General features: G+C 46.1%; 1 protein-coding gene across 1 annotated transcript; it reads left to right on the forward strand.

Annotated features, from left to right (window-relative positions):
- Positions 1 to 1148: 1148 nt before the first annotated feature.
- On the forward strand, positions 1149 to 5368 carry LOC124649343 (ubiquitin carboxyl-terminal hydrolase 2-like). The gene is made up of 3 exons (XM_047188995.1): positions 1149 to 2388; positions 2720 to 3632; positions 5113 to 5368. The coding sequence occupies exons 1-3, from the start codon at positions 1149 to 1151 to the stop codon at positions 5366 to 5368; spliced, it is 2409 nt and encodes an 802-aa protein (XP_047044951.1).
- The last annotated feature ends 4046 nt before the right edge of the window (positions 5369 to 9414 follow it).

Consider the following 9414-nt stretch of genomic DNA (forward strand, 5'->3'; position numbering starts at 1 on the left):
CCAACACCGATTGTGATCGCACATATCTATCATAGTTTGTCTATTTCCTATAAAACCGTTGTCCTTTTGCACTTTGTTTTGGTACGTATTCGCGTGAGCTATGCGATTTCCTAAATTGGCTATATTTTATTAGCAATATTTTCAGTTTGTATGTCCAATTTAATCTATATATGTTGGCCAATTGGGTTGAAATAGGAAAAAAGATAAACATCGTTAGGGCCTATCTAATGGGTCGGGCCGCTGGGCTGCCCGACTCATACGGATAAACCTGACCATACGGTTATTTTCGTGTCCACGATCCGACCCAACAGATCAAAATGGACCTATTTGATATCCAAAATAGATCGAGCCTGGGCCCGGTAAAGATGCCCTGTACCAGTTGGGCCTGGATTCAGCGTCTCGAAATCTAGATATTTCCAAAGGGGTCCAAAGCCCGGCATTGAGATAGAGGAGCACCAACCAGCACACACAGCCCAAACCCCCGCCCGCCGCCTCCTCCGTCCCCCGACCAGCGGAACCGCCTTCCCCTCTCAACCTCGTCGCCTACGCCGCCGCTGCTCGGCCCTTCCTCCGAGCCCTCTCCCTCGCCGTCTCCTAGTAAGTCTCGTCTTCTTCACTACGAATCCCGCTCCGCTGCGTTGCTTTGTTGCTTGATCGCCCGGTGGTGGTGGGTTTGTCCCCGAAACGAATCCGCGGCAGGAGCCTTTGTGTTTGTGTGTTTTCCCCGCTCGGAATGTTCGATTCCTCCTTTTCTTGTTGGCGGGGTGTCGCTTTGTCCTCCGCTGCTTCCTTCGCGTTCTCGGTTGCTTTTCCGCCGTAAACTCGTGATGCTCGCCACCAGAATGTTCGAGTTCTTCGTGTCTTGTTGGGGCGGTTTCTCGTGTAATCCGGCATTTCCGCGTTCTTGGTTACTCTTCCGCCTAGGCCGCGAACTTCTTGGTTGTCGTTCGATTTCATCCTGTTGAGTTTCCTTCTTGGCTTGGCCAATTCTTGATGATCGCCTGAATGTTCGGTTCTTTCTCTTTGTTGGATTCTTCCTGGTCCCGAGAGTTCTTTCACTTTCTTGGTTCTTATCTTAGCTTTTTCTTGGACGGGTTTAACGACTCATTTTTGTTGTTTCTTGGTTTCTGATCCAGGCGACAGGCGTGATGGGAGAGGGCAAGAGGAAGACGGCGACGGCGGAAGAGGCGGCCGAGAACCCGCAGAAATCCCGCCGCCTGGACACTGACGCGGCCGAGGCGCTGCTGGATTTGAGCCATTCGCCGCCATCCAAAGGGGAAGCGGACGGCGACAGCACCTACGACATCGGATCGTGCGAGCACTTATTCAAGGACAGCGAGGATCTGGATGAGATCGCGCGTGATCTCAGGGACGCCCACACGCCCCCGAAGTGCGAGCACTATCCGTGCAGCACCACCTGGAGGGGAGCTGCTGGGATGATGGTGTGCACCGAGTGTTCCTTGACTTTCTGCACCGGGGAGAAGGGCAGCAGGGGACATCCGCAGGGACACGCCGCCTGGCATGCCGCCAGTGACCAGCATTGGGTTGCTCTGTGGTGCGATGAGCCGTCCAAGGGGTATTGCTTCGAGTGTAGACGCATCCTGATGCTCGGTCAGAACAAGGCGATCGAAGATAATTATGCACTGGTGCCCAGAAATAAAAAGGATGAGTGGGGAATGGTAGCCAGCAGTCCAAAGGTTGATTCGGCAATGTTGCCCAGAAATGTGGATTGGGGCATGTTGGGCAGTAATGTGATGCATCCCACGGGAATGCTGGGCAGTAACGCGATGGATCCGTGGGGAATGTTGGGAAGTAACGCGATGGATCGCTGGGGAACGATGAGCAGTAATGCAATGGATAAGTGTGGAATGGTAGCCGGTGATGATCATGTTGTCAGAGGGATACCAAATCTTGGGGATACATGCTACATGAATGCAGCACTGCAGTGCCTCCTTGCGCTTGGTAAGCTAAGGACAATGTTTCTAAGACCGGATGCTCGGCTGGGAGACATTGGTCTGCACCTGAAGCAGTTGTTTGTAGCGACAAGCTGTGGGAACAATGCCACCCAAATGCCGGACCCAGAGATGATGCCGACATATATGTGGTCCCTTTATCCGGATCGTTTCCAGCGCAAAGTGATGGGCGACAGCCATGAGTTCCTTGCATCTTTATGCGATGCTTTGCATAATGAGGTGGACCAGCTAAACAATTTGCAAGGGGAAGCACTCTTCCCTACATTCAGCAATTCCATTTTCAGTTGCGAGCTGCTTGATATGGTTTCCTGCAAAGTTTGCTCACATGATGAAGTTACACATTATTCATTACATGGTATTCAACTGGCAGCGCCATCAAAGGACCCTCTAGCCAGAAGCAAGCCTCTGCAAGTTGGTAAGTCTATGTTTCAAATATAAGGAAAGGCCTTTAGGGTGGCCACATAAAATCGGGAAGGATATTTCAGCATTCTCAACATGGCAAATGTGTTTGCCATACTGTAATATTTCGAAATGCCATTGGATATAGCTAAGGGTGTTGAGTCCTTTACTTTCACACAATAAGTGTTACCCCAAATGGTTGGTTACCTTAAGCATATACGTATATTGTCGAAAACAACAGCTTAGAGTGTGGAGGTAGATTCTAAATATGCACGGATGAGGATTTTTTGGTTGCATGATCTTTGCAGTGAAGATAATGCTAAATCCCTGTATGCTTGAATCTGCAGATTCTACTGAAGGGAAGGATACTGTAAACGGTCTTCTGCAGACTCATAAGAATGATGATATCCCAAGAGGGATCCTTGAAGTAAAAGCTCTCGATTTCATTCCTAAATTGTTTGATGACTTCGGTGGAGTGGAGGAATTGGTAGCAGATTCTCACAATCCAGAAGAGAAGGAGAAAGCTCAGAGCACTGAAACTGTTCATGATGTGGCAGAACATATGAACTCTCTTTCGTCAATTGAGGACTGCCTGAAACTGTTTTCGCATTGCCTGACAGATTGTAACAACTGTTCCAAGGTTGCTGCTGAGCTGCCAGAAACCGATGGAAGTAAAAATGTTGAACCGATCATGGCAAGTAGCAATGTAAATACAACTGTTGATGGAGACCAGACTGAAATGTCAGACATGAAAACATGCCCAAGTGAGCGATCTAGTGACTTTGGTAGCTTGTCGGCAGAATGTCCAAGTAGGCAACCGTATCTTTCAGATTCACATCATCAGGTTACACTCTCTGAGGACATAACTTCTGAAGAAGTCACTTCAGGGAAGAGCTTTGATGAAAAGGACTTGACCTGTTGCAGCACAACCCATGAAAAAGCTGAAAGTCATGAAGGTGTTCAAGAAGCTGCGCTTAGTTGCCTTACAACTGATGAACAGACTGACTTGCTGAGTGCTCAGAATATTCAGGATACCAGCACTCAAAAACACAGCAGTGGAAAGCAGGTAATGTATGATCATAGTGCTCAACAAGTGGTGGAAAAACAAAATAAGCAGACAGCAATTCAAACACGATTGATTAGCAAGCTGCCACCTGTATTAACCATTCAACTTCAGAGACACTCACCCGGTCTTCCTAAATTGAGTGGGCATGTGAGCTTTAAGGAGATTCTTCATTTAGGACCATTCATGGACCCCAGGTACTGATTTTGGATATTTGTACACAGTAATATCGTTTATAGCAATTGATAAATTATTTTTTATAGAGCAACACACAGTAATATCTGATACCTTTCTTGTATGCCAGTTCCGTTAAGTTCCTGATATTCAGAAATACATTAACTATTTTGCTTCATACTTTGCTTCTAATATATTTAAGAATATAACTTTACTTAGCCAAAGCAAAAGCTATAAGAAGACCCCAGTCGGCATTGCAGGTCAAAGAACCATTGAGACTGTCCATTTTCCATTATGTTGTCTTTTTTTATCACTGGAAGGCTAACATGATTTATGTAAAGAAATATGAATAAACAAAGCAATGTAGTAATTATAAAACAAACATTTTCTCTTTATTCAGTAACTCAGTAATTATCAATGCAACAGACAGGCATTCCATGAATACATTGCATTCACTGAACGACTGCAACAGCCTAACAGTAAAGTGAGTAGGTACTCTAAAGCTGCAGCAGGCTAAACTGCATCAAGTGAGGCTAGTATATAACGTGCCTGCTGTGTTAATTCGTTCCTTTGAACACGACTTACCCATTTAGCTCTGTAGTCTTGCAGTCTCATCTATTTCATTAACTGATGAATAGCCATTGCTTATCCACGACTAAGTTATGTTCATGATGATTTGCCACTTTGTCTTATGCTGTACTTGAACTTCTCCAATGGTTCAAATCATTTATAAGTTTCTATCTATATTTTGATGTTGCAGCAGGCTAAACTGAGTTAAGTGAGGCTAGCATATAAGAAAAACTTTATTTGTTATCTCTTAAAAAAGAGGAAACACGGTGACAATGTAAATAGACTAACTGTACTATGCGTTTAATTTGTGATTTGAGTATCAACTGAATTTTAGTGTTTAATCCCCTGTAAAAAAAAGAGTCAGTGTTTGTTGACAGCCTGATCTGGACAAGAACCCTGTACCATTAATCGAAACTTAAGTTTTTTTGTATATTATATCTTATTAGGATATGCTTCAGATGTACAGGTTGTCTGCCAGAAACTCTCAATTCACCATGGCAGTGTATCACTGACCAGTGACCAAGACATGCTTATGTTTTAGAAACCATCTCATGTTATGGTATTGTGTAACATTTTTGGTCTGTTGGTGATTAGGTTCCTCGAAATGCTTAAACTAACGATTTTTTTGTTTGCTTAAAGTTGGGATTGTTAAGTATAATTCTGGTTTATAATTTCAATGGTAGTACAAACCTAATATCTGTCAATGACCTGTTGAAGGTTAATATGAGCCTTCATTTCTTGCAATTTCGACGTGCACATAGTCACTTCAGATGTACCATTTTTTTATGTGACCAGAGTTTTCTTATTAACAATATTCAGTTTATTTTTTTTCAAGAAAGACATGCCATTGTTTCTACTCCGGCTAATCTTCAGTTTCTTGTTAATTTGAATCCTTGCATCTGGTTTGACTATTTAATTTGCTGTAATCTTCAGTTCTGAGGACAAAGATAACCTGAGCTATCGTCTAGTTGGTGTCATTGAACACATTGGCGTCGGCGTGAACGTAGGGCATTACATTGCTTATGTGAGGGCAAGTCGCAGGCAGCAGGGCAGTGGCCCTTCCTCATGGGTTTGTGCGAACGATTCCATAGTCCGACAAGCCTCTCTAGAAGAAGTTCTCAGGTGTGAGGCATACATTCTTTTCTATGAGAGGATAGATGACGGCGGCATTGTAGATGATGGGCAATGAAAAAGGATGCAGAGGTTTTGAGATTAGCAAGCATGGCCAAGTGTACATACTTACTGACATAGAAAGACATAGTCGTCGTAATGTCCAATTTTGTTGCTCCGGCCGAGTCTGCTGCAGGACTTTGCATTTTTTGCAGCATGTAGATTGTATGGTACTCTGCTGGACATTCAGCCAATGTTGTTGGCCAGGTGATCTTGGTGACACTCATTCATTACCCTTTTTTGTTTGTCTATGAGAAATGCTACGATATTATTTTGTGTGTGGAAAAAAGCACTAACATAGTTATTTTTGTTCGAACAATACTGAATGTGTGGGACACTGGAAAACATGGAACATATTTTTGTGATGTGCATCATCGTCCAATTGATATACATCTTCAGATAAGAGTTGATTGTTTTCACTTCTTAACCTCTGTTTCTGTATGGTCAGTTTGCAGCATGCTGGGAGATATGAATCCGTTCAAGATCCAATTAGCTGTGTAAAACATACTCCATCGATCCGTTCCAGGGAAGGATACCCTTTGCTTCGGACTCGTTCATGTTATATACCCTGTTAACCAACAACCGGGAGGAATTACAGGGATTACACTCGTTAGTTGTCTTAAGACATCGATCACGATGTACATAGTACGGTTGTGTGTGCAAAGCCAAATTTTGTATTTCTGTATCCATTCTAAGATGCTGACCTTGATGGTTCATGAGTCGTTTTTTTTTTTTTTTTGAGAACTCTCCACCCTTTATTGAATCAACTCAAAATGTTTGCACAAACACCATCAGAAGAGTTGGCGCTGGTAATCAAGAAAGCCAAGAAGGGCCGCCGCCGCCGGGAGCCTCTGCCACTTTGGCCTGCCTCCATGAGTCCAAGCTGCAACACGTTGACAGGCAAAGAATCATTGAGGCCGTGGGTTTAGACTTCGCACACGAATACGCCTTCTTGCCAGCGGAAGGTACACGGGGACGGATTATCTTGGCGGCCTCAAGTAAAGTCTACAGCCTCTCAAATGCAAGTTCCACGGCCAATACGATCTCGGCGAAGATCACAAACAGAGAAGACGGATTCTGTGTGGAGTGGAGGTGATAGGAGAGTAGTCCCCTAGGGTTTAGCTTCCGTCTGTGGTTGAGGCTGGATCGCATGTGATCACAGCCTCCAAACTCTTGTATATAATGTTTCCCTCTCTATCTTAATATAGAAGACATGCGGTTCTCGCGCGTGTTCTTGAAAAAAGAAGACGGATTCCCATGAACTGCCACTAGGGTATACTGTAACATCTCAGGATTAAAGGCTACAAAAAAAAGAATACATATATATAAACTGCATTCATGTATAGAAAATTCGGAAAATTTTCGCTCTTTTAATTAAAACTTGTCACAACTGAAATTTTACTTGAATTTATGGAACTGAAGTAGATCATCAAGTCAATGTGATCTTTACTAAAACCTTGTAGGGGTGATTTGATTTATGGATTAGATTAAATGGAACTAGAATGATTACAATAACACCTTAAGCGAGGACCAAATACTAGACCTGAGATGGCGTCCTCTCCACCTCCTCCGCTCCCCATCTCACCCTAGCCCACCTCGCCGGCGATCTCACATCTCCGGCCAACAGATCCTAGATCCGCTCCACTCACCTTGTTCCCCTTCACTTTCTCCCTGGGATCTGATCCTCATGGCGGTTCACGCTGCCATCTCTTTAGGGTTGGACTTCTCCCCAGGGGAGGCTTTGGCGAAATCCATCTGGCGTTCTTTTCATCAGACGGTTCATCCTTCTAATGGATCGGGTCACTTCACCATGGTGGTTTCGTTTGGACGCGCATCCTTCAGGTTAGATGAATCCACGGTTTCTCTGGCTCTTGAAGCGGCTACTGGGGGTTTTTGTGGCGATCTCAAGGTTTCTGCTTTGCGTGATCGGGTGTTCTCCTTCACTGTGGCTTCCAAAAAGGTTGGCTTTTTCATCTATTCACGTCAGTTTTACAGTTGCCCTCAGTTCAAGTGTTATTATCATCTATGGGGTTTTGGGGGGCCGAATTGGGTCCGTGAGTTTGCGCTTTGGGAAAGAGAATGTGCCGGGGAATGGATTCTTGCTGATCGTAGGCGTCGTCGTGTTGCGGCGCGTCCTCCCCAGTCTGGCCCTCGTTTGCTGGCTAGACCTGCTTCCCCTTCTTCTCCGGCGACGGTACCGGTTCCGGTGAGGGTAGCGGCTGCTGATGGTGATCGTTTTGGTGATAATTCTGCATGCGCGGATTCTGCGGCGTCAGTTCCCGAACTGCAAGGGCTTTCTGGTTCTGGAGCGAATGGGAATTATTCAAATTCGGAGGTTAACCGGGCCTTGTTTGCTGCTGGGCTTGTTTCTGCTTCCCCTACTACTCCAAGGCCCATGCTGCAGCCTGTGGTGCACTCAGCCTCTCCTGTTTCGGTGTCTCGCCCTGAACCGGTGGTGTCTTCCTCTCTTGATGGGCTTGTGGGCCTCGTTGATAAGTGGGCTTTGTTCTTTTGGAAGTGCCAACGCTGTATGAGCATGAACCATGACACGAGTCAATGTGTTAATCAAGTCAGGTGCAAATCTTGCTATAATTATGGTCATTATGCCAAAACCTGTCTTACTCGGCTTGCTAATCAAGGGAAAAAGTGGGTTCCGAAACAAAAGGAATCTTCTGGAGCGGTTTTTGCGAATAGACCTGTTGCCTCCTCGGCTTCTCCTCCTCTGCCCCCTCAGCCGCCATCTGTCCCTCCGCCACCTCCCCCACCGCCATCGCCTCCATTGCCGCCTCCACCGTTGCCATTGCCTGCAGAGACTGCTCCTCCGATGGCGACTTTTGAGTTTGATCCCACTCCCTGGGTCCCGGAGGGTTTCAACATCATTGATGGCGGCCCACAGCGCCTGCCACGGACTTTTGTCACCCCTTCGGCACCGATGGTTGATGCGCACGAGAACTGGGCGATTGCGGTGGTTGAGCCGCCGCCGCCAGAGCATCTGCTGCAACATGCATTGAATCAGGTTCGGAACTTTCTTGCTGACCGTGAGGTGGAGGTGGTGAACTCGCTGCCTTGGTTCTTTGGAGTTGGTGCTTTCCTGTTTCGTAACCCAGTGGTCAGATCGGCCCTTGTTGGTCATGGGGATTGGAATTTCGGTAATGGCTCTGTTCTTCGGTTTATTAAGCATAATGAGGGCCTAGGTTTTCGGACACAGCAAGGTGCTAGGACTGGTTGGCTCATGTTCATAGGGATCCCGATGGATTTTCGTAATACTGCTACCATTGCGGAGGCGGTGAACACTTTTGGGGAATTTCACTACTGGCAATATAGAGATGTGCAGAAGTGTAGGGTTTTGGTCTATGCTACTTTCCCTGCGCCTTCTCTAGTCCCTCGTGATGTTGTCTTTCGTCAGCCCATGGTGGCTAGGTTCTCTGGTCTGAGGCACTCCTGGACTGCTCCTTGCTATATTCTATCTGCTGATTTTGCTGATGTGCATCCAGATGATGAAAATCCTATGCCTATTAATGGGAATCCTCACCCTTTGCCTGGACAGATGATCCCAGATAACAATATGTTTGTACTGCCAGAGTATCCTGAGGTTGGATGGAATATGCCTCCTCCTCCTCCTTTTGATGCAGGTGCTGTTCCACAGCCTGGGCCAGTGAATCATGATGCGCAGCAGGGGAATTGGTCTGGTTCTGGTGGTGTTCTCTCTGGGGTTTCCTCTGCTTCAGTGGGTGGCCCAGATCCTGTTATGGTGATGGTGCCAGAACCGTTGGATGTGGATATGGTTGACGTTAATGGTGATGCTCCTCTTGCTGTTCCTGTTGAGGAGGTTAATGAGGTGGTTAATGTGGTTGTTCCTCTTGTTCCTGTTGAGGAGGACATTCTTGATGTTCCTGTTGCTGCTCCTGTGGAGGAGGTTCTTGGAGCTGCTCCTCTTGCTGTTCCTGTTGAGGTGGTCAATGTTGCTGCCCCTCTTGTTGCTGTTGAGGTGGCTAATGAAGATGTTCTGCTTGCTGCTCCTGTTGGGGTACAACATTTTTTACCTGAACCTGTTATGGAGAATAT

Source organism: Lolium rigidum, chromosome 1 (genome assembly GCF_022539505.1).
Source record: "Lolium rigidum isolate FL_2022 chromosome 1, APGP_CSIRO_Lrig_0.1, whole genome shotgun sequence".
NCBI classification, from domain to species: Eukaryota; Viridiplantae; Streptophyta; class Magnoliopsida; order Poales; family Poaceae; genus Lolium; species Lolium rigidum.

Coding starts and splice junctions, on each gene's coding strand:
- LOC124649343 (XM_047188995.1), top strand. CDS start 1,149: ATGGGAGAGGGCAAGAGGAAGACGGCGACGGCGGAAGAGGCGGCCGAG. Junction 2,389..2,719: donor AAGCAAGCCTCTGCAAGTTG/GTAAGTCTATGT, acceptor TTGAATCTGCAG/ATTCTACTGAAGGGAAGGAT. Junction 3,633..5,112: donor GGACCATTCATGGACCCCAG/GTACTGATTTTG, acceptor TGTAATCTTCAG/TTCTGAGGACAAAGATAACC.